This window comes from Sarcophilus harrisii, chromosome 1, assembly GCF_902635505.1.
Source record: "Sarcophilus harrisii chromosome 1, mSarHar1.11, whole genome shotgun sequence".
Lineage (NCBI taxonomy): Eukaryota > Metazoa > Chordata > Mammalia > Dasyuromorphia > Dasyuridae > Sarcophilus > Sarcophilus harrisii.
In genome coordinates, this window is record NC_045426.1 from 436066207 (window position 1) to 436091191 (window position 24985).

The window sequence follows — 24985 nt, forward strand, 5'->3', positions numbered from 1 at the left end:
CTTTTAAGTTGTTAATTATATTGTCATTTCTTTAGTTTATTTTTATGTTTCTTTTTAATGCCAATAAGCAAATTCTAGTTAGCCCTTTGCTATGAAAAACAAATTTTGGCTGCAGTCATATTATGCAAAAGCTCCTTTTTTGTTTTTGATAAATAATGATACTACATATTTTATATATTTTGTTTCCACTGATTGTTGGTTTATTACTTCACTTTCACCAAAATCTTATGGCACTAGAGACATACTAGAATTGTCCAAAATGACACAATTTTAATAACAACTGGCTTTTTTTTTCACCCACTGTTATATTCAAACAATGAACAGTCAGTATATATTACTTAATGCTGAGCACTAATGGAGACTGTAATCCTGAAAAAAAATTTCCTCACAATTGGAATCTTATAGGAGCCTTAATAACTGAGAGCAGCCTTTATTTCCTGATTTCATATATACTACCATACGTAGTCAGAAACATTTTTTCCCAATCCGATTTTTCACTTACTCCTTGAAACACTTAAAGTTAACTTGGAAGTTATCTTTTAAGGACGGAGAAAAATATTTATCAGAATTTCTGGGTCATTTAAAAAATTAACAATTGGATTTTAGCTGCAAGAAAAAATTTTATTACAGACTTAATTATTTCATATGATTACTTCTATATTCTTCAAAATGTAAGAGAAAAGATGTTTTGAATACCATATTATTTTAGAACACCAGAAGCACTTAGACTAAGTCTTTTGTTAACATTCCTCTCTGAATGTATTTTAACAATGGTATTAAAATAAATCAGGTGTGTCCTAAAGGAAATATTTAGTGTTTTTGAAATAATATCTGTTCTGTGTGAAATTTCATTATGTTTCTGAGTTTCAATAACATTTTAAAAGACTGTTAAGTTATGGAGATTGAGAAGTGACATATAGAATTGAAATGTTAATCCTGAGCTTTCTTACATAGTTGTAATAATTTTATTTAATCATAACTTGATTTTTTTAAAAGGCCCTTTTGAAAGCCATTTGCTCTTTTCATATTTATTGCCCATTTCCTTTCCATGGCTTACCCAGTATTAAGTGTTTACCCTTTTATCTCTATCCAAATAATTTAATCTTCACTGTCAGAATACTTTTAATCCTAAGCAAATTCAGGTTTCCAAAGAATTTTAAAGCCATTTGAAGAAAGATTTTATAACTTAAAAGAGCAAATACCACTTGTTTTCCTGTCTTGAACCCCCAGCATTGTTGTTACCAACTAGATAATGATTCAACTAGATTGCCCATTTTTTTTTAATATGGTATCATTTTGGCTGCTAGTGATTTTAAAGAGCTCCATATAACTCCTAAAGAGATAGGGGATTTCTATTTTGGTTCAATTGGCCACATGTCAAAAAGTCGTGCTTTTTCCCTAATTTGTATATCTAGCACTATGCTAGCCTTTTTAAAAGATAATGAACTTATGTCAGACTTGACTCTTACCTCCAGGAAACAATGTTGCATAAACAATTTATTAACATGATAAGAAACCACAAATAAGATGAAAAAAACAAAACTGTATGGGGTAGAGTAATTCAGACTTAAGTAGGAGTTGGAGATCAGAATAGATAAGTTTAGAGGAGAGAAAGTTAGAAATTCTATATTTGAAGTATCTACATATTTAAATTTTTTAGCGCTGAGATAATAAAACTAATCCTAATTTCCTTTTGTTACTTTGTGACTCTAGTTTTCTAATTCATTGTAGGAACTTATATGAATGGGCGCATTCTTCACACATTTGCTCAGCATATGTGATTAAATAGAAATCTATTTAGTAAGAAAATTTGCACATATGCTATGGGTCAGAAGTTTGACAGAAAATGTCATGATAAATCACATACTGTCTAATATACTAAATCTAGCCTTTTCATAGATTTAGAACTGAAAGGCACCATCCTCTCATTGTCCAGGTATGGGGAGCTTTAGTGATTTTTCCAATTTCATATATCATCAGGATGAGATTTGAATTCCCATATTCTCTGATTTGAGAACCAGTACTCCTTTTCACTATATCATGCTGCTTATAAAATTTTCTTACGTTATATATTCAGATCTTTATGTCCTGTTACTTTTCTTCATTTTAGTTCTAATAATTTTTTGCTATGAAGTCCTTACTAACATAAAGTATTAATATGAAATAAATTGTAACTATCAGGAGTAACAAAGGACTTTGTATTTTTAATTTTATAATTGAGTGTATTCAGTGATCTGTCAAAGATTAGTCCACATTTATTGAGACTTTTTAAGGTCATATTAAATTTTAGCCCCCCCCCCCTTTTTTTTTTTTTTTTTTTTTTTTGGCTGACTTTTATTCTTTTTTCAGTTAAAAGAAATGTTTCCAGGCTTTCGGCTAGCTCTTCCACCAAAACGCTGGTTCAAGGATAATTACAATGCTGATTTCTTAGAAGATAGACAGTTGGGACTTCAAGCATTCCTACAGAATTTAGTTGCTCACAAAGACATTGCTAACTGGTAAGTAACTTCTTAAAGAGACAAAGTTTATTAAAAGCATTCTAATATCCAGAAATACCAGAAAGGCTAAATCAAGGAATTTTCTTTTCTTTTTTTTAATTAATTGTTTTTGTTGTTGTTTTTAATTAAATCTTTTTATTCTTATATGCATGCGTAATTTTTCCAACATTGACCCTTGCAGAAACTTTTGTTCCAAATTTTTCTCTCCTTCCCTCACCCCCTTTCCTAGCTGGCAGGTAGTCCAATACATGTTAAATACGTTAAAATATATGTTAAATTCAATATATGTATACATATTTTATACAATTATCTTGCTGCACACGAAAAATCAGATCAAGAAGGAAGAAAAAGAAAAACTGAAAAAGAAAACGAAATGCAAGCAAATAACAACAGAGTAAGAATGTTATGTTGTGTTCTATACTCTATTCCCATGGTTCTCTCTGGGTGTAGATGGCTTTCTTTATCACTGAACAAGTGGAACTGGTTTGAATTATCTCATTGTTGAAGAGAACCACATCCATCAGAATTGATCGTTGTATAGTCTTCTTGTTGCCATGTATAATGATCTCCTGGTTCTGCTCATTTCACTTAGCATCAATTCATGTAAGTCTCTCCAGGCCTTTCTGAAATCATTCATATACCATAATTTATTCAGCCATTCTTCAATTAATGGACATCCACTCAGTTTCTAGTTTCTTGCCATTGCAAAGAGGGCTGCGGGAGAAAGGAAAGTGTTTTGTAGTTTTGCTTATATAGTTCCTGACTTTCCTTTGGCAGATTCCCAAATATTTTCTCTTATCGACAGTTATTTTAAATGGAATTTCTCTTTGTATCTCTTGCTGATTTTGTTAGTGATGTATAATAATGCTGATGATTTATGTGGATTTATTTTGTATCCTGCAACTTTGCTAAAATTGTGGATTATTTCTAATAGTATTTAGTTGATTCTCTATTCTAAGTAAACTATCATATCATCTGCAAAAAGTGATAATTTGGTTTCCTCATTATCTACTCTTAATTCCTCTAATCTCTTTTTCTTCCCTTATTGCCAAAGCTAGCATTTCTATTGAATGCTATATTCAATATATCAATATTGATATTGTAACGGTGATAGTGGGCAACTTTGTTTCACCCCTAATCTTATTGGTAATGTTTCCAGTTTATCCCCATTACATATGATGCTTGTTGATGGTTTTAAATAAATGCTACTGACTTTTAAGGAAAAGTCCATTTATTCCTATACTCTCTAGTGTTTTTAATAGGAATGGGTATTGGATTTTATCAAATGCTTTTTCTGCACCTATTGAGATAATCATATGGTTTTTGTTAATTTGGTTATTGATATAGTCAATTATGCTAATAGTTCTCCTAATATTGAACCAGCCCTACATTCCTGGTATAAATTCTACTTGGTCATAATGTATTATCTTGGGGATAATTTTCTATAATCTTTTTGCTAATATTTTATTTAAGATTTTAGCATCAATAGTCATTAGGGAGATTGGTCTATAATTTTCTTTCTCTGTGAACCTACCTGGTTTAGGTATCAGTACCATGTCTGTGTCATGTCCTTCATTCCCTATTTTTTCAAATAGTTTATATAATATTGGAGTTAATTGTTCTGTAAATGTTTATGAGAATTCACATGTAAATCCATCTGGTCCTGGAGATTTTTTCTTGGGAGTTGATTAATAGCTTATTCTATTTCATTTTCTAAAATAGGACTATTTAAGTAATTTATTTCCTCTTCTGGTTGTGGTGGTTTATCCTGGGAGAGCAGCCTTAGTCTCAGTTGCAATAAATAATTACTTCGAAATCACAGCCAGCTGCTAAAAATGCAAACGTTTATTTCTCCTTACAAGTTAGCCCGGTTAGTTGAGGCCTATCTCTCTGCCTGGCTCCAAGAGATCTTGCCACTTTGTGGTTGGCTTCTGCCTCTGCTTTCTTTAGCCTCCAGCAAGCTCTGACTCGTGGCTTCTCAATCTCCAGTCTGTGGCGAGTAGTCTTTTCTTCCAGAGTGTCCTGTCTCAGAGCCCTGTTGATGTTCCGGAGAAATTCCTCTAGTTCAAGAGCTTCCTTCATTTATGTGATCTCCCAAAGGTTAACTCCACCTTCTGGAGGGAGAGGGATTCTGGGTTATCTCCCAGAGTGCTCTCTGGTCCTAAGGGAGGTGTGAATTCAGCTCTCATACTAGCCCTGAACTCTTCTGTGAACTCCATTGAGTACTTAGATACTTGAGCTCTCTAAAGGTGTGAACACAAGCATTGTTCAATCAGTTCCACTTAGTATCTTGTTTCAAGTTCTGGCCCAAAATAACTCTTAAGATTAAATTAACTCCAATGTCTTTAACACTTTGTAAAGAAATATCTTAACACTTTAGTAAAGATTCCAAATCTGGTAATCTGGGCAATCTATATTTTTGTAGACATTCCTCCATTTCACTTAGGTTGTCAAATTTATTGGCACAAATTTGGGCAAACTAACTGCTGATAATTGCTCTAGTTTCCTCTTCATTGGTGGATAGACTAACCATTTTCATTTTTGAGACTAACAATTTGATTTTCCTCTTTCCTTTTTTTAATCAAATTTACTAAATGTTTATTTTTTTTTTCATAAAACCCACTCTTAGTTTTATTTATTAATTCAATAGTTTTTTTTTTTTAGTTTCAATTTTATTGATCTCTCTTTAATTTTATAATTTCAAGTTTGGTATTGGATTGGGCATTTTTAATTTGTTCTTTTTCTAACTTAATTGCAAGCCCAATTTATTGATCTTCTCTTTCTCTGTTTTATGCAAGTAAGCATCTAGAAATATAAAATTTCCCCTTATTACCGCTTTGGCTGCATCCCACAAATTTTGGTATCAACATACCACAACTCTCATTATCGTCATTCTCTTCGATGAAATTATTGATTGTGTCTATATTTACTGTTTCACTCATTCATTCTTTAGGATAAGATTATTTAGTTTCCAATTACTTTTTGATTTATTTACCCCCTAGATTTTTGATGAATGTAGTTTTTATTGTATCGTGATCTGAAAAGAATGCATTTTCTATTTCTACCTTTCTGCCTTTAATTTTGAGGTCTTTATGTCCTAATATATGGTCAACTTTTGTATAGGTTCCATGAACTGCTGAGAAAAAAGTGTACTCAATTTTCTCCAAAGATCTTTCACGTTTATCTTTTCTAGTATTCTATTTAACTCTTTCCTTCTTATTTATTTTGTGTTTTGATTTATCTAGTTCTGAGAGAGCAAGGTTAAGATCACCCACTATTATAGTTTTGCTGTCTATTTCTTCTTGCAATTCTCTTAATTTCTCCTTTAGGAATTTAAATGCTATACCACTTGGTGCATGTATGTTTAATATTGATATTAAACAATATTGATATTGCTTCATTATCTATGGTACTCTTTAGCAAGATATAATTTCCTTCCTTATCTCAGTTGTTGTTTTTGCTTGATCTGAGATCAAGATGGCTACTCCTGCTTTTTTTACTACACCTGAAGCATAATAAATTCTACTCCACCCTTTTACCTTTACTCCATATGTATCACTCTACTTTAAATGTGTTTCTTGTAAACAACATATTGCTTCTGCCTTTTAATCCAGTCTGCTATCTGCTTATGCTTTATGGGAGAGTTCACCCCATTCACAGTAGGGAGGAAGACCATTTGAGGTATAGAAACAGATGGAAGGCTAGTACAATATTACAGGAGGGTTTTATAGAGAAATTCTTTACATCAGTGAAATCACTAGTGTGAAATCTACCCTCTCAAAAAATCCAGTTCTGAGAGTTTAGGCTAGATTAACGTGTGAATGTCAAAAAGAGGAACTTCAATGAAAGAAATGAACAGAATCTGGTTATTATAGGAATTAAAGGAAATAGGATATTTTAAACCTGAATAATCAGAATAGTGGTAGTAAGTATCCTTAAAAGAAGAGGGGGAAAATATTGATGGTAGTCATAAATTGTTGCTTTTGACAATAGTTGTCACTTGAAACTAAGCTTATGTAGTTAACAATGTTACAAAGTTGAAAGTTAAAAAGTTAAATTTTTATTTTGCTAACAACAAACCTTATTTGCCCCCATCAATTAAGAGCTCAGGTTACACCACAGTTGGAAATAGATCCCAATCTTTTGTGTGGAGGAAACACTACTGTTGTTAGGGAATAGGAAACTTTTCCCCCTAATAGTTCTCTAGAGGAGAACCAGAAAGTACTTGAATTAGCAAATAACATCATCAATCTCCCCTTTGGTGCACTATTATTGATACAAATAGATTGTGAATCTCATCATTATGGGGATTTATTTTATAACCTGCAACTTTGCTAAAGTTATGGATTATTTCTAATAGCTTTTTAGTAGAATCTCTGGGGTTCTCTAAGTATACCATCATGTCATCTGCAAAGAGTGATAGTTTGGTTTCCTCACTGCCTATTCTGATTCCTTTAATCTCTTTCTCGATTCTTATTGGCGAGGCTAGTGTTTCTAATACAATATTGAATAATAATGGTGACAGTGGGCAACCTTGCTTCACTCCAGATCTTACTGGGAAAGGTTCCAATTTTTCCCCATTGCATATGATGCTTAGTGTGATGGTTTAGCTCCTGACTATTTTAAGAAAATAGTATGCTCCTGACTATTAAGAAAAAGTCCATTTATTCCTATACTCTCAAGTGTTTTTATTAGGAATGGATGTTGGATTTTATCAAATGCTTTTTCTGGATTTGATATTTTGGCTACAGATCTAGTTCTTTTGATTGCTGGTATATATTATTCCAAGACCTGCAGTGTTTTATTGTGTGCAGCCACTCATTAATCTTGTACAATTCTAATTGCAGTTCCAGCATGTTTGAATGTTTTTGTTGTTTTTCTCTTTGTTTCTTGCAAATTTTTCTCTTTGCTATGGAGATTTCAAAATTTAGCAGTAACATTCCTATTTGTTAACAGTCAATAACTTTAGTAATCTAGTGTTTGACAAACACAAAGACCCTAGCTTTTGGGATAAGAACTCACTATTTGACAAAAATTGCTGGGAAAATTGGAATCTAGTATGGCAGAAACTAGGCATTGACCCACACTTAACACCATACACCCAAGATAAGGTGAAAATGGGTTTATGACCTAGGCATAAAAAATGAGATTATAAATAAATTAGAGGAACATAGGATAAAACTATCCTTTCAGACCTTAGAAGAGGAAAGACTTTATAGAAAATTTTGATTATATCAGATTGAAAAGTTTTTGTACAAACAAAACTAATGCAGACAAGATTAGAAGGGAAGCAACAAACTGGGAAAACATCTTCACAGTCAAAAAGGTTCTGATAAAGGCCTCATTTCCAGAATATATAGAAAATTGACTCTAAGAAATCAAGCCATTCTCCAATTGAAAAATGGTCAAAGGATATGAACAGACAGTTCTCAAACAAAGAAATTGAAACTATTTCTAGCCATATGAAAAGTTGCTCCAAGTCATTATTAATCAGAGAGATGCAAATTAAGACAACTCTGAGATACCACTACACACCTGTCAAATTGGCTAGAATGACAGGAAAAGATAATGCAGAATGTTGGAGAGGATGTGGGAAAACAGGGACACTGATATATTGTTGGTGGAATTGTGAATACATCCAGCCATTCTGGAGAGCAATTTGGAACTATGTTCAGAAAGTTATCAAACTGTGCATATCCTTTGATCCAGCAGCCTACTGGGCTTATATTCCAAAGAGATTTTAAAGAAGGGAAAAAGACCTGTATGTGCAAGAATGTTTGTGGCAAGTCTCTTTGTAGTGGCCAGAAACTGGAAACTGAGTGGATGCCCATCAATTGGAGAATGGCTGAATAAATTGTGGTATATGAATGTTATGGAATATTATTGTTCTAGAAGAAATGACCAACAGGATGATTTCAGAAAGGCCTGGAGAGACTTACATGAACTGATGCTGAGTGAAATGAACAGGACCAGGAAATCATTATATACTTCAACAACAATACTATATGATGATCAATTCTGATGGATGTGGCCATCTTCAGCACTGAGATGAACCAAATCAGTTCTAATAGAGCAGTAATGAATTGAACCAGCTACACCCAGCAAAAGAACTCTGGGAGATGACTAAGAACCATTACATTGAATTCCCAATCTTTATAATTTTGCCTGTCTGCATTTTTGATTTCCTTCACAGGCTAATTGTACACTATTTCTAAGTCTGATTCTTTTTGTACAGCAAAATAACTGTTTGAACATGTATACTTATATTGTATTTAATTTTTATTTTAACACATTTAACACGCATTGGTGAACCTGCCATCTGGGGACGGGGTGGAAGGAAGGAGGGGAAAAATTAGAACAAAAGGTTTGGCAGTTGTCAGTGCTGTAAAAATTACCCATGCATATAACTTGTAAATAAAAACTATAATAAAAAAGAAAAAAAAATTCCTATTTGTTTTCTACCAAAGAGTTCCCTGAGCTGGTGATCAGTGGATTTTTTTTTTCTATTTCTGTTTTCCCCTCTTAATTTATTTACACTTATTGGTGTTTCCTCTTCTCTCCTGAGGAAAAAAAAATTTACTTTTCTATTTTTTGTATATAGCAGAGGACTTATTTGTGAACATGTTACATTACATTTACTTTCTGAGGGCAAGATAACTCACTTTTGTAATTATATCCCTAGTGCCAACACAATGTATATAATAGGGCCTTATCAAATAATTGATCCTCCATAAGGAGTCATTCAGCTTATGCTAGAAGATCTTCAATGAGTGGAATTAACACTGTTTTCTACATTATCCCATTCCACTTCAGAATAGCACTATTAAGCTAAGCAAAGAAGAAAAACAATGGAACAACCAATATTACCTAGGTTTTTACCATTGCTACTTCTGTGGCACTAATTAGTGAAAATAATAAATCTAAAGAGAGGCCTTAAGCATATTGAATAAATCTTTTGTTTGAGGATCTATGTGAAAATTATGATCACAGTCACAGTTTATCAATGAGCATTTATAAATAGCTACTCTTACCTAGGCACTCTGCTAGCTGCTGTGAAGTCCTTGCCTTCAAAAACTACTAATACACAGGGAAGAACATACATCAATAAAATAGCGGAGGATCTGTTTAAGTTTTGAAGTAATAATGCTTATTAGCATCTATAGCCTATTCTCTTGTATTTTTTGTATCACCATTGAACCCTCAACAAGTATGTGGTACGCATTTTACAAATTAGGAAACTGAAGCAAATGATAATAAATGACTCGCCAAAGGTAGTTCCTGATTATTAATAAAATATCATTTGCAGAATTCTTTTTAAAATACAGTTCTGATAGATTTAAACTTCATCATAATTGATCATTAACTATTCTAGAATCTGAACAAAAACTTAGTTTTTGTTGAAGCTCATTTTCCAATTAGATATTGGTCAAAAATTAAAATAAGACAGTTCTAAATAATGTAATGAAAGATAAGATATTATTTGATTTCACATACTTCTTTAGGATCCTATTTGAACCTTTAAAATTGGAGTTGTGTCGGCTGAGTCCATTTTAAGTTAGCCCACCATAGTTTTCTGCCTCCTAGTGCTATGGCTCATGATGTCTTTTTCCTGCTAAAGCTAACTAAGTCTTTTAGGGTGCTAAATTCTTGTATGGTTTTAGCCTGCCAATTCTTTGGCATACTTCCATCTCATGGTGTATTTCCTTTCTCTTAGTTAATTGTGAGTTCCACTAGGGAACTTGTTTTTTCCAATTTTTCGGGGATTAAAATTTTCTGATTAAAAGCCCTTTGCTGTTAACTATATGCTTTCCCAAATCTATTTCGTATTTACAATTCCTGGTACCTATTTTACCTCTTCATTTTGTCTGTAACTTTTTCTCATAAATCAAATACCTTTTGGTAACAAAAAATAAATAAAATTGGAGCTGTAATATCATTGATGCAGGAGACTTTTCTTCCGATGGTGATCAGCAGCTTATTCTATAACTTAGGATATTTGACAGTTGTCTAAGGCAGTGGTTGCCAAATAGTTTGATCATACTCAAAGCATGTATTCACATTAAATATATATTTATAAATTATATAACTGTACTATATGCTGATAATTGTAAAATATGCACAAAAATAAAAATTCAAAAAGGAAAAGAGAAAAAAGGAAATATTTTAATCCTAGAATTAGTAAGAACAGTTGGGATTCATTGACTATCTGAATAATACATTCTATGTAAGGGATGGGTTGGAATAAAGAGATAATTGAAGCATGGAGACCAATTAGAAAGCCATTATGGTTGTACAAACAAGAGCTAACTAGGTCCTAAACTAGGTGGCTGATTGTGTAAGTAAAGATAAGTAGATAGAGGCAACAGATATGTAGAGAATGAATTTTAAGATTTGCAACTATTTTGATTAAATTTGAAATAAGCAAGATAGAGCTATCAAAAGTAACACTGATTTGGAATCTGAATGAACATTATGATGCCCTCATCAGAAATAGAGAATTCAGAATAGGGGTAGGTTTAGGAGAAAAATATTAGGCCTCCTATACAAATTGAAGTCTATCCATGTTTGTTTAAATTAAAAGAAGGTAGCTTCCCAGGAGCTAAAACACACCTAGAAGAAATCTACTATAGGCAAAGATGAGGGGGAGAGATTTTACAAATGGCACTTAAACAGCTGCTACTGTGGGGGCCTCAGTAGCTTTTAGTTTATAAGTGGGCAATGCCAGATGCAAAAGGGGAAAGATCCTGTACCAATAAAATCTCAGGTTTAAATCAATTTTGTATAGTTCTTGACTTGACAAACATCTCTGTATATGTTATTGTGCTGTGCACTAGAAACAATACAAAGTTTAAATTAGAAGAGTGGTCCCTACAGATATGGTTTACAGAGGGATAAGACACAAATATATTTATCAGATAATGTATATGGTGATTATTAAGATGTTCTGTATATAGTTTAAGGTGGAAGATTTTCCTACTTCCATTAGATATGGTTATTTGAAAATGTTAAATTAGACTATGTATAAGGCTGCCTGCATTTTTTGGGGTACATAATACAGAGTTAATGACCTGAAATAAACAAATGACATTATGCCATAATACACTAAGTGTATATGTATGCATATATGTTATATTTACTATAAAATCCATTTTTATTTTGTGTGAATTTTAGAATGCTCCATCTGATAGATTTTTCTTTTTCTTTTGAAAAGCCTTGCAGTAAGGGAATTTCTTTGTCTGGATGATCCACCAGGTCCTTTTGATAGCCTGGAAGAAAGCAGGGTAAGTGCTGTATTATGTCATATTGAAAACATACATATATCTATATAAGTACAGTAAGCATATTGTTCTTAGACTAGCCTGAAAGATTTGTGCCAAAAAACAGAATATTATTAATTTTCATAGTTTATTATGGTAGTAATTTTCTATAGAAAATATATACTGTTCATGTAATAAGACTATTTATTATTAATTATTATTATTAAAACTATCTTCTTAATGACATCTTTTGAAGTAGGTAAAAGTGTACTTGAATTGAGTGTAAGATGAGAAAAGATATGGCTAAACTGAACTACATATGAAATAAATGTAGAGGTTTGCAAGTTTAATGAGATAGCTGTATAACACAAAGCATCATTTGTTCTCCAAATAACTAATTGGATCTTAAACTATGTTAATAAAAGTTAAATGTCAGGAGCAGGGCAACATAGTTCCTCTATCTTGATCACACAGCATGTTGGGTACTACATCCAGTTGAATATGCCCATTTAATTCCCTGTCGCTCAATTTTTTTCATGGACAGACTAGATGACAATATATTGGGTATATTATGGATATGATTCTTCTTTGGGTAGGGTAGGTAAGATCCCTTCCATCTTTTAAAATTATATGATTCTAAGTAGAAAATATTAATGTTATAATAGATTAGATTAAAAAAAAAACCACAGAATGTGCCGAAATCTACACTAGCTTTTGAGGATACAGGCCCCAAGAATAAAACAATCTTGCTTTCCAGGAAATATATTCAACATTATACAAAATGGATAAATGTAAAAAGTTAAATGCATAATTTGGGGATGTAGACACTAGCAATTGGGGTGGGTGGAAGAATCCAGAAAGACTTCTTGCAAAAGATGGTGATTAATCTACATAAAAGAAAAAAAAGCCATTCTTTGAGGAGGTAAGGACAGCAATATGGGAAGAAATGGCTCATGCAAAGGCATGAAGCCTCATAAGTAAAGAACTGGGACGGCCTGTTTATTTGAATCATAGAGTACAGGACTAGGAGTCATAGGAAAGATAGATTAGGTTCAGATTGTAAAAAGAAAACAGAAGCTTATATATTATTCTAGACGCTTCACATTTTATTGAATCAACTACAATTGATTGTAGGTGAGTCACATGATCAGCTCTGCATTGAAGGGAAATTAATTTCACAGCAGTATGTAGGATCATTTGGAATTGTGAGAGACTTAAGTTAAGGAAACCAATTAGGGCATAGTAGAAATAATGGTGACGTGAAGAGAGCATAAATCAAGATGACTACTGTGTAAGTGAACAGAGGTTGGACATAGACACGTTTAAGATTTAGCATCTGATCAAATTTGGCGCTAAAGCACAGTGAGGAATCAAGATAGCAAGATTACAGACTTGGGAGAGTGAAAAGATGATAATGCCTGCGACAGAAATAGGGAGGCTTAGAAGGAGCAAAGGTTTAGCAAAGGAGGAAGATAATTGGTTTAATTTGGTATATATGGAGTTAAGATATCTTCAGAACATTCAAGTTTGAAATGTCCAGTAAACACTGGTGATGTGAGATTGAAGCTCAAGAGTATTTAGATCCATATACTGAATATATAATACAGAAAAGAGTGGAGGGCACAGGACAACACTTTGGAGAACTGCCCACATTTAATGGGTGTTAATTGGATGATGAATCAACAAAGGAGACTAAGGAAAGGCTGAACAAGTAATAAGAAAACCAGGAGAGATTAGTATTATAAAAACGAAGAAAGGGAGAGTATCCAGGAGCAATTGGGGTAGGTGGTCAAGAGTATCAGATGCAACAGAGAGGTCAAGGATGAGAACTCAGAAAAGATCATTAGATTTGGTAATGGGGAGAGAATAGTTTCAGTGAAATTATGAAGACAGAAACAAAGCTTAAGAAGTGAATAAAAGAGAACTGAGCATAGTTAGATTTTTTCTAGAAGCTTGGCTTAAAAGGAAAGGGGAAATATAAGGTTGATAGGAAAGAATGAATCCAGTGGAAATTTGAGAGGGTTTTTTTTTTGTTTTTTTTTTTAAGTGAAGATAGACCTAGATGTATTTTAAAGTAGTTGATGGGGAAAGGTTGAAGACTTAAGCAAGAAGAATGACTTTTGAGGATGTGGTCTATTAGAGAAGATAAAAGGGCATAGAGTCCAAAGGCACATGTAAAGGGGATTGATCGGAGCATGGAGATTGTCAGAGATTAAGGAGAAAGAATAAGGAATGATGTCAAAGGCTACTGAGATGAAGAGAATGGAAAGAGAGGGATTCCGAGCATGTGGCTCAGTTTTTGTTTTGTTTTGTTTTGTTTTCCATAAGATAGGAGAGATAGTCCTCAGCTGAGGGACTGGTGGGTAGGGAAGTTTTGGTATGTTTGGAGATAAGAGAAGGCTTGAGATAGTTTCTGTGGGGTGTGAGATAGGATACCAATTAGGTATCAGTAAAAGGACTGCCTTGTGCAGTGAGGGTAAAGTTGAAGTTAGAGAGTATAATTTTGTAAAGAACATAATCAGCACAGTCATGAAACTTATTCCAGTTGCATTAAGGAATAGAAGAATTAGATGATTAGAATAATCAAGAGCTCAGTTTTTGGTTAGGAGATATGCAGTAATAGGACATGAAAGTGAACATGGGGTAGCATCAAATTGGTTTGGGGTTGGAAAGGTAAAAAATGAATTCAGAATGGGGAAAATAGTTTGAAAAAGTCCTGGGGAGAAAAGGAAGGAATTTGATCTTTCAGTGAGAATAAAGAATAGAAGCGACAGAGAGATGTGAGATGATTTGAAATTATGTTTTGGAGAAATGGTGAAATCAAAAGTTTGATCATGTTTGTGACTGAAGTAGAGTGGTATAGGTAATTGTATTTAAAGAGGCTAAGAAATTGGGAGTTTAAAGGATTGTCTGGTTAATAGTCTCCTAGTTTAAGGTGTGAGGAATTAAGAGAAGAGGAAGAAATGATGAATGAAGGGCTGAAGTCCTGGAGAAAAAGAGACTGTCTTGAATGTTGGTATTCTTTAGCCAAAATAATTCATTGGTTCATACAAAAGGGGAAAATGAATACCACATTTAAAAAATGTCAAAATTATATTTAAATCTTCTTTTACATGTTGAACTTTTCTTCACCTATATAGTCAAAATAATGAATATTGATCACAACAGTAAGCCCTGATTTTAGGGGAGTTAATGATGGTATATCTCATAAATTCAACTTTTTCCTAGTGTAATCAAGTTACTTTAAATGACGTCTGTCTCAGTGACACATATCTTTAAACAATAGCTAGATTTTCAGAACAGATTTAGTTAATAATAGAGTATCTGGATAGGTAGCACATCTAAATGGTCACTCACCTAATTATAAATGCAACTCTTTTCTTAGGGCTTTACATGTTTGAAATGGACTATGCTTAATTGATGAAAAGTCCCAGGTTGCTATTCCACATCAGTTACAGTAGATCACTTGGAGCCTCAAGGTCTAACAAACAGCCCTTTTACTAAAAGCTGTTCAAGTGCCCACAGATAGAGGCAACTCTCCAAATAGCTACAAAGAAGCTCAGAAAGAAACAGATAAAAGTGCTGGCAAGGAGATTCCCTGAGCTTCAGACTCCCTGCTAAGTGTCAAGAACTGCCTTCATATTCTTCCTGTTCAAACTCAGTCTAATTGCTGGCCGTCCCATCCAGAAACAAAATTAACTTCAATTGCCTCAGGCTTATGATCAAAACTTCCTAGTATCCAGCATTATTCTCCTTGGGGGTTATGGGAATATGGGGAGTCTTCACTCAGCCCTCTTGATTCCAGTTTCTTGGTCCACAACAGGAAAATTTTTTGTTTGTTTTCTGTTTTATTTTGTATTTTTTGGTTCCCATTAAATTATAAGTTTTCTTTTGTTACAGTAGAACTGTTAACTGAAGTTCATAAATCTAAGCACATCCTTTCCTTAATGAGTAACAACTATAAAGGATTGAGCTAATATTGTAAATTATATCTATTTGATATATTTTGTATAATTATAAATTATAAAATTCTATAAAGAAAAGATTAGGAAGGATAAATGCTCTATCCACTTCGTCATCATCTAGTTGCCCTTAAAAACCTCTTGATTCAACTATCCCCACTAGCTATGATCCTATATATTTCTGCAATCTAAGTTATCAAGATATTTGTAAGGAAATTTTGAACTCCTTGGATATCATCTTCCATTGAGAAAAACATCCCTAGTGATATATAGCTTTTCTGAAAATCCCAAAATTGAGTTAAACTTTAACTATAAAATTATTGAAACTAATTTTTGGTAAACTCCACATAGCTTGAATCAGTCTTTTATTATGAAAAATAACTTTATATAAAAATAATTATTGTTGAAGGCTTCTGTTTTCTTCTTAAGTTGTTTATTAAGCTTGTTCTTTATAAAAATAGAAAGATTAACATCAGGCCATGGCAGATCAAATTTATCTCAAATTTCAAATTAGCAGAATACAGATTACAGAGGTTTTTCTGTACCAGTTTATTTCATTTTATGAAAAGACATTAAATTTAAAAAGCTGTTTTTTTCAAGTTTTTATATTTCAAATTGTATTTAAAAAGTGATTAAAAAGCCAAAAACTTCTAGGTTTCATTAAGGTATTAATGTAGCTAAAGGATACTTAGTTCATAGATTTTTGATTATATTAAATATGGCTTTGTGTGTTGGGAATAATAGCGAAAATAGTATCCCTCTACTTACTAGATAAAAAATTAATAAAAATCTTTAATGCCAAAAAAAATGAGTTCATACCTAACAAACTTTAGGTTTAGAAAATCCTACCTTCAGAGAAGTCAAGAAATATGGTGTGTATATATAGCACTAACATCATTTTCTCTGAAAATGTGCAAATAACTTATTTTTGCAGTGCTTTAAAGTTTGAGACAAAAGTCAGAAAAATGTTATTCATACGATACCTTCCAAAATACTTTTTAAAATACCCTCAAAATATGTGTATATAATAGTTAGCATTTATATAGTGTTGTACATTTTACCTCTTTGAGCACTGTGAGATAATTGCTATTTTGCTATTCTTCCTGTTTTATATGTGAGGAAATTGCGGCACAGAGAGATTAAGTGACTTGCCCAGGGTCATTCAACTATTAAGTGTCTAAGGCAGGGTTTGAATTCATGTTTTTCTCACATATGTACACAGACACACACACACACAGTCACTTGTCTTTTTTCTACATTTTCATTTAATCCAGTCCTGTAACAAAATGCAAAATAAATTGTCAGAGTTACAATGATGGTAATATCAGAACCAAGAGTAAATTTCTTTTCTTTTAAGTGACCACTTGTCATTTGAAATCACATTTCATTTTTCTCTACATTCAATTAAATAGCAGTAACCAACAGCCTGTAATACCTACTAGTGTGTCAGCCATGTCCAGTATTTTTATATATAATTATTCATATTTTACATTATGGGTCAGTCTTGCTTCTATTCCTGGGTAATGATGTCAGCTTCCAAGAAACTATGTTGGATTTTTTTAACAACACAGACTATTCAGTAGTTTTAGCATTGTTGTTTCTAAAGCCTAGTGATTCATCTTCCATGAATAAAAGCCCTAAATATGGTAACCTATATGGGAAGCCATGAAGTTGGTTTCCCATAGCAAAATAACTTGTAGAAGTTGATTAGTACCCTCTACCCATTTGGAGAAAAAAAATGTATTATTTATAATCTAGTTTCTCTTCATTAGGATAGTCAAATATATAATAAATCCTGAATAGAGAACTCATTTCCACATACCTAAATTCATTAGGATAGGATCACTGAAAAGAAATTTGCCTGAGGTATATATTTTTCAATTTCCATAGGTTTCTCCCAAGATTCTCTTACCTTCTAAACCCATCATAATGAAACTGCTATTTTTAAAAATTGTACTACATTGTAATGATAGTGTATGCCTCTAGAAATCAATAAGCATTTATTAAACTACTATATGCCAGATGCTGTTAGTTGCTGGATATACAAACAGTTCTTACCCTCAGAAAATTATTCTGTAGGGGAAAAGGGTGTAAGGTTGTAGGGCAAAGGAAAGGGTATAACAAATACTAAGTAACAGGGTTGGGGGAAGAGTTATATTAGAAGCTGCAAGGATCATAAAATACCCTCTGTAGAAGGCAACCCTTGAGGAAAGCTTTGAAGGAAATTCAGGATTCTGAGAAATAAAATCTTTGTGTGTTGGAAGGAGTGAATAAAAGGAGGGCAGCCTATGCAAAGGCATAGAAAAAGGAGATGGAATGACATGTATGAAAGATACAGCTTAGTGAAGTAACAGCTTAGATAAACTATAAAATGTGTGAAGGGAAATAATAAATATATTCAAATTATAAGGGCAATTTATAAGTTGGACCTAGGTTGTGAATGATCTCGATAGACAAACAAAGGAATTTGTATTTCTGGTGTTTAAGGTAACCTAAAGCCCCTGGAGTTTGGAAAGTGATAGATCTGTAATTTAAGAAAATCTCTTTGGCAGGTATATGGAGAATGAATTGGAGAAAGAAAACAAATTAGCAGAGAAATAAAATAGAAAACTTTTAAAAAGATGATAAAACCTAAACTATGATGTGTAAACTTGAGGAGTGACAGATTTAATAATCTACTATGACTTTAGTTTCAAACCTGCATGATTAGAAAAATGGTGGCAATCTTGAAAAAGAAAATAAGGAAGTTTGGAAGAGAAATGGGTTTTACTGGAACGATAAAACCCATAAGCAATCCAGTTATGTAAATCAAGTAAGTTTTATTCCCAACACTAAATAATACATGGATGTAAACAATTTTTGTTATTGATACTTTCTGTAAAACTAAACACACTGCTCAAGTGAATTTCAGGATAGAAAACTTTGTGTTGTCAAGAAATCCTGGTTTATAAGATTCCACATTATAGCGAACTGTATGTATAGAGTATAAACTTAAAGAGCAAAGTACTACTTTTGTCTTGATTTATACCGTCAGTACCTAATATGTCATATAGATAGCAATCATTCAAAAGTTTGTTGGATTGGATCAACTGTAGTTTAAAAGAAAAAGCTTAATCAAAGCTGATAGGTTTATGAATTTATTTGGACTATTTAAGCACAATTTTTTTTTTTATTTGGACCTTTTGAATATTCGAAACAAATTAATTAATAGTAAGGATGACTGATATAAAAGGAAATGGTTTACATAAGTTCTTCAGTATGTTTTTTTTAATGGAAAATGATACATTTTTAGAAGTATTTTATAGCTATTATTTGAAAGATTAAAGTTTGACATTTGATTAAATCTTTGTAGTGGGCTATGTTGCTAGTTAAAAACTAAGTTACAAGATTAGTTTACAAATTGCAAATTGAATATAGGAAAAAAAATACAATCCTTATTTCAAGGAAAGAAATCTTATTTTGGAGATACTATAAACTATGGTATTTCAGATATAGCCATGATATAGCCAATATCTAGATTATGTCATATAATGTACTTGTATCAAATCCCATTTAACATAAAAAGGAGGATACCCTGTTGATCTTCACCTATATATGTCCCTTGATTTTTTTTGGTCAGGCCAGAAACATAAGTCTGGATTGTCTGCTGTTTTTAAATTATTACTGATACTTTAAATTTTTGTATTTGATTTTCAGTAAAAAAAAAAATTATCTCCCTTATGAACCTTTTTTGTTCAAGGCTTTCTGTGAAACTTTAGAAGAAACAAATTATAGATTACAAAAAGAACTACTTGAACGACAAAAAGAGGTGGAATCGCTGAAGAAATTGTTAAATGAGAAACAACTTCACATAGACACTATAGAGAACAGAATTAGGTATGTTATAATGTCATGCATTATTGAATAGCCTTTCTATTGTACTTGTTTTCTCTCATTGTAAAGAATAATTGTTTGTGTGTAACTTGGAAGGAAAACCTTAAAAACATATTTTCAGTTCTGCATGTTATACTTGGAATAAATTTGCCATAATTCATATCTTCATTATTATTTATTGGAACATGCTGTGCAGTTTTTACAATGTTAAATTTTCTTTAAATAGTAAAAAAGATTCTTGGAATGTGTTTTTGGGAGAAAGGATTGCTGTGGGGGAGTACAGTGGAATTTTGAATGTTATTTCTCCTTTCCCTAGCCCCACATTAACTCCTTTTACTCTTGTAAACAATTTTCCTTTTATTATGAACTTGACAAAAATCAACACACATGGATTTATATGAAACTAACATTGTATTTGTTTTGGTTTTAAGTGTATATTAAATTTTACAAGCTAATAATTAAACTACCGGTTTATCATTGGCTACCTCTTTCTGCTTTCTTCAGTGTATCTTATAAAGTGCCGTTGATACTCTTTTTTTTCTTTTTTCTTTTTTATTGGCATCATTATCACTACCTACTTTTTTCTTTTCAAAAGCCCTCAGAAAAAGGGGGAGTGGAATCCTCAAGTTCACAGTTTCTTTTGATATGCTAATCATGTCCTAATAATCCATAAATTTCTGTAAACATGTAATATCTATTCAAAGTAAAAGGACAGGTGTGAATCATTTTCCCAAGAATATCTCCCTTAATTTTAAAACCAATATAAAATAGAGAAAAAATCTTCCCCCAGGCTAATTGCCACATGATAATTTCTAGAAAGATATATATGAATGTGTATTCACCACCCCCACACAAAGATACACTTTTTAAAATTTATCATTTAGTTCTATGTATGTATCTGTGCCCCATGATAGTTTTCATTCATTCTACATACAGTTCTGGGAAGAACACAACCTTGGTATTTATGGAAGCCCTAAGAGGAAAAGATAAGAGTCATTTACTAATACTGTGCAATTCTCTTTTGAAAAATTAGAATTTAAAAAAAATGGGTAAATGTCATAATTTCTTTTAAAAGATTTCAATTCTAAATTAAGTTTTTCAAATATACACACTCAGGAAATGACTCCTTTATTCTTAACAGAAAGAGGGGGAAAAAAGCTTGAGTGTGTAAAATATAGAATATCATTTTAAACATAAAAGGGGCTACTCTCATAGAGTAATGTTCCTGTTTTGGAAACTTTTAGACAGCTATTGCTGAGGACTGGTAATTTGTACTTTGTAAATAAAACTATCATGCATTTTAAATATTGATAGAAATAAATTGGTTTTTATTGCCAACTTATTTCATTAGGTTATTGTCTTTAGAACATGAAGAAACACTTAGAATTTCAAGAGAAGGTGAATGTACCAGAAAGATAGAATCTTCTGCAATTGAAGCAGATCAAGATACCTTGGGTGAAAAAAACAGGTATGTTACATAATATAATCTTACTATAACATAACTTGACCTTACTAAATTGAAATTATTAAGGGAAGGTGATTACAAGTTGTAGAACATTTTAGAAGAATGTTTTCCAGCAAAATAATGGAGGCTCTATTGCAAACAGGAAATTGAAATGATCTGTGTAATGTGTGTGATATATGCCTTTATGCCATGGCCATATAAAAACTATGGTCAAAGTACAAGTTGGTCTCCCTCCCAGTAGAAAAAGTAAAAGAGTCCTCTCCAAATTGACAAGAAGAATGAGCTTTGAGGAGAAGAGAATAGTCAGTTACATGGTACTAAGCTTTTATTAAGTGCCTACTCTTTGCCAGGCAGCATGCTAAGCTCTGGGGATACCCAAAAAAAAAAAAAAAAATGAGGCAAAAGGCAGTTCTTGCTCTCAAGGAGTTCACAGTTCAGTGGGGGAGACAAATATATACAGACAAGCTGTACGTAGGATAAATAGGAAAGAACTGGAATTAAAAGAAGTTTGGGAAATGCTTCTATAAGAGATAGTTTTATTGGGGACTTAAAAGAAGCCTGCGGAGTCAGTAGTCAGTGATGCAGAGGGACAGTATTCCAGGTATGAAAGACAGCCAGAAAATATAGTCTGAACCAAGAAACAGATTGACTTGTTTGTTACTAGATCAAAGAGTTCAGTGGGAAATAAGTTATAAGAAGACTGGAAGGATAGGAAGGGACTGAGTTATGAAGGGCTTTGCATGCCAAACTGAAGATTTTGTATTTAATCGTGGAAGTGCTAGGAAGCTACTATAGTTTATTGAGTTAGAGGATTCAGACATGATCAGACATGCACTTCAGGAGACTCAATTTTGGCTGCTGAATAGAATATGGATTGGAGTGGGCAAAGACTTGAAGTAGGCAGATTTACCAGAATGCAAGTGTGATGTGATGATGGTATTAAGAGAGAAGCTATAATTAAGAGATATTGCAAAGATAAAATCAGTAGGCCTTGACAACACATTTGATGTAAAAGTTGAGAAAATAGTAATGCGGAATCTAGGGTAATAAAACTTGGTTGTAATCCTTGGTGTCTAGGAAGATGGAGTTGCCCTCAAAAGTAATAGGGAAGTTTAATGAGAAAATTTTGAGAGACAAAAGATGAGTTTTCTTTTGGACCTGTTGAATTTAGGCTGTCTTCTGAGCATCCAGTTCAAGATTTCTAAAAGGCAGTTAAAAATTTGAAACTAGACAACAGAAAGGTTGGAGAAGAATAGATAGATTTGAGAATCATCAGCATAGATGCATATGCAATGATAATTAAATCCATGGGAACTGATGAGATCACTAAGTGAAGTGATATAGAGAAGAGAAGAGAACCTATGACAGAGCACTGTAGGAAACTTACAGTTAAAAGACATGACCTTTTAGGAAGGAAACAACAGACTGTAGAAAGGTTGAGAATTTGGACTGAGAAAGATCATTGGGTTTGACAATTAAGAGATCATTATTAACTTTTGAACAGAGCAGTTTTAGTTCAATGATGAAATCAGAAATAATATTGTAAGAGGTTAAAAAAAGAGAAGAGAAGAAGTAAAGCTTACATAGTAGATGCCTTCTCAAGAATTTAGCCACAAAATTCAGAAGAGTGAAAATTTTTTGAGAATGGGAGGCATGGGCATGTTTATAAGTAGTAGGGAAGGAGCTGGTTGGGAGAGATTCAAATGATAGAATGGAGATGACTGAAGTTGCAGAATTGAAGGAAATAGGATAGAATTGGATCACTTCTGCAGGAATAAAGTCACCTCTTTATATAATACTGGGATGAAGAAAGAAATAATAGTAAAAGACACCCAAGTGAAAAGAAATGAAGAAAAGAAAAGGGGAGCTCATAGTGAATGGTCTCAACTCAATTTTTTCTGTAAAATATGAGACCAGGTGAAATTTAGAGAGAGAGAGCCATAAGAGATTTGAGGAGGAATGAAAAGCTTTGTAAGAACTGCTGTGGAGAGTGGATTAATGAGTTGATAAGTGTGTTGTAGAGAACTGCTTTGGGGCAGTGAGGGAATAGTTGCAATTGTATAACAAATTTGTAGTGGACTACGTCATATGTCATGTTCAATAGTAGAGTACAATGTGTAGGAGCAAAGGGAACAAACCAGTCATGAGAATAACCCAAGGCCTAAATTTGGCCAAGTTCAATTAATGACACTATAAAACATCCAAGAACTCAAAAGAAGAGGACAGTACAGAGTTGAACTGGTTCACTATGGAAAAGTATGGCTGATATAGGATCAGTGGCCTGATAGATACTTGAGCAGTTAAGGAATTAGAGGTCATGGGTGTAAAGATTAGATTTTAGTAAGGAAAGGCAAAGAGAGAGATGGAAAGCCACTAAATTATGGTCAGGTAAGGGGATTTTAAATTCTTAAACATGGAATTTGAAGTCTTGTTGGTGACGGCAATATCAATGTCCTTATATGACCATTTGGGGGGAAAGGGTAGGGAGAGGAGTAAGTCATGAGAGTGAATGGATGGCATAACTGAATGGTAATGGTGTTGGAGGGAAAGTTAATATGTATATTGAAGTCCCCTAGTATGAGAGTAAGAGTTGAAGAGAAAAAAATTGTGAACCAAGTATAGAACTCTGGGTAGAAAGAGGAGTAACTTAGAGGTCTATAGATAATAGCTACCAAAATTTTGAATAGGTAATAGATATGTTGTATGAACCTCAAAGAAAAAATTGAGTAGTATATGAGAACCTGGAAGTGGCAGTAGGAAACAAGGAGTATTCCAAAAACAAACCTGAAGACTCAGAATGATGTCTTGATCTACATTAGGAAATTGGAGAGTACCATAGAGGAAAAACAAATTGGCGTTAAGTAATAAAATAAGTTTCTTCCCAAAAAAATATGGAGTTGGATCTGAGAATCTGTAGTTAGTTGTTTATTCTCCAGGGAATGATCATTTAAATCTACAGATATCTACTCCAGTAAGGATTAGGGAAAGAAGAAATAAAAGTTAGTGATACCCTGCTGAGGAATATACTGGAGTAGCTATTTATTGACTTGATAATAGCCAGATTGTTGCTCTTTTCCTAGAGCATGAATATAAGACATGGCTGAGAACCTAACAAGATTTATCAAGCCAGAAGACTACTACTTATACTTAGTGCAAAGCTTCTTGAACTGTGGGTCGTGACCCCATATTCCCACATAACTGAATGTGGGAATGAGAAAAATTTGACAGCAATAAAAGCTATCAGATATTCTGCCAACAACTTAATTCTCTTGTAAAAATAAACAAGCATGTCCATCTCCTTAGTATACAACTTTCATCTTTGATAAATGGTACAATTATATGTATACCAAAGAAGTGTTTTAAAATAAATTTCTTTCATGATTTACTATCAGTAAATGTTTACTTTATATACCTATATACCTGAAGTTACATAAAAATTTTTCAGGTGAAAAGGAGTTTTGAATGGGAAACTTTTAGTAATAAATAGAAAGTGTTTCTAAAAAGAAGAATGAATATTCAGGAACAGTAATAACTGGCTGATAAAATTTGTAAAGCATTTTACATACATGTCATTTGATCTTCAAGTCTGCACTGGAGTATTAAGATTGTGGTCTGACAATCCCTTTGTGTAACTTGGTCATAGAATGGACATAAAGGGTCATTTTTCTATGCCTATAAGATTATGGAAAAAATTAAAAGGAAAAGATGAAGGATGCTGGGGATGGGGGCAGAAAGGGTAGGTGTTATGTGTTATCTGTAGAGTGAATGTAAAATGGAAGGTGAAAACAGAAAAGAAGTAGGAACTGAGAGATATTCTAGGGCCAATCTAGATAAGAATGAAAGTACAGGGACAGGTAGAAGTGAAAGAGGTTTTTGCTTCAATTTTTGGCAACTCTGAATTAAATTTTCCCAGGAGCAAGATCTAGAAAT

The 24985-nt window shown here is 32.8% G+C and overlaps 1 protein-coding gene across 1 annotated transcript in view; it reads left to right on the top strand.

Annotated features, from left to right (window-relative positions):
- Positions 1-24985, top strand: part of SNX16 (sorting nexin 16) — a 37227-nt gene that overhangs the window by 7884 nt on the left and 4358 nt on the right. The window contains exons 4-7 of the mRNA XM_031946222.1: positions 2350-2498; positions 11710-11779; positions 19457-19593; positions 20942-21058. Of these exons, the coding sequence (XP_031802082.1) occupies positions 2350-2498; positions 11710-11779; positions 19457-19593; positions 20942-21058 (473 nt within the window). The remainder of the gene's footprint in view (positions 1-2349; positions 2499-11709; positions 11780-19456; positions 19594-20941; positions 21059-24985) is intronic.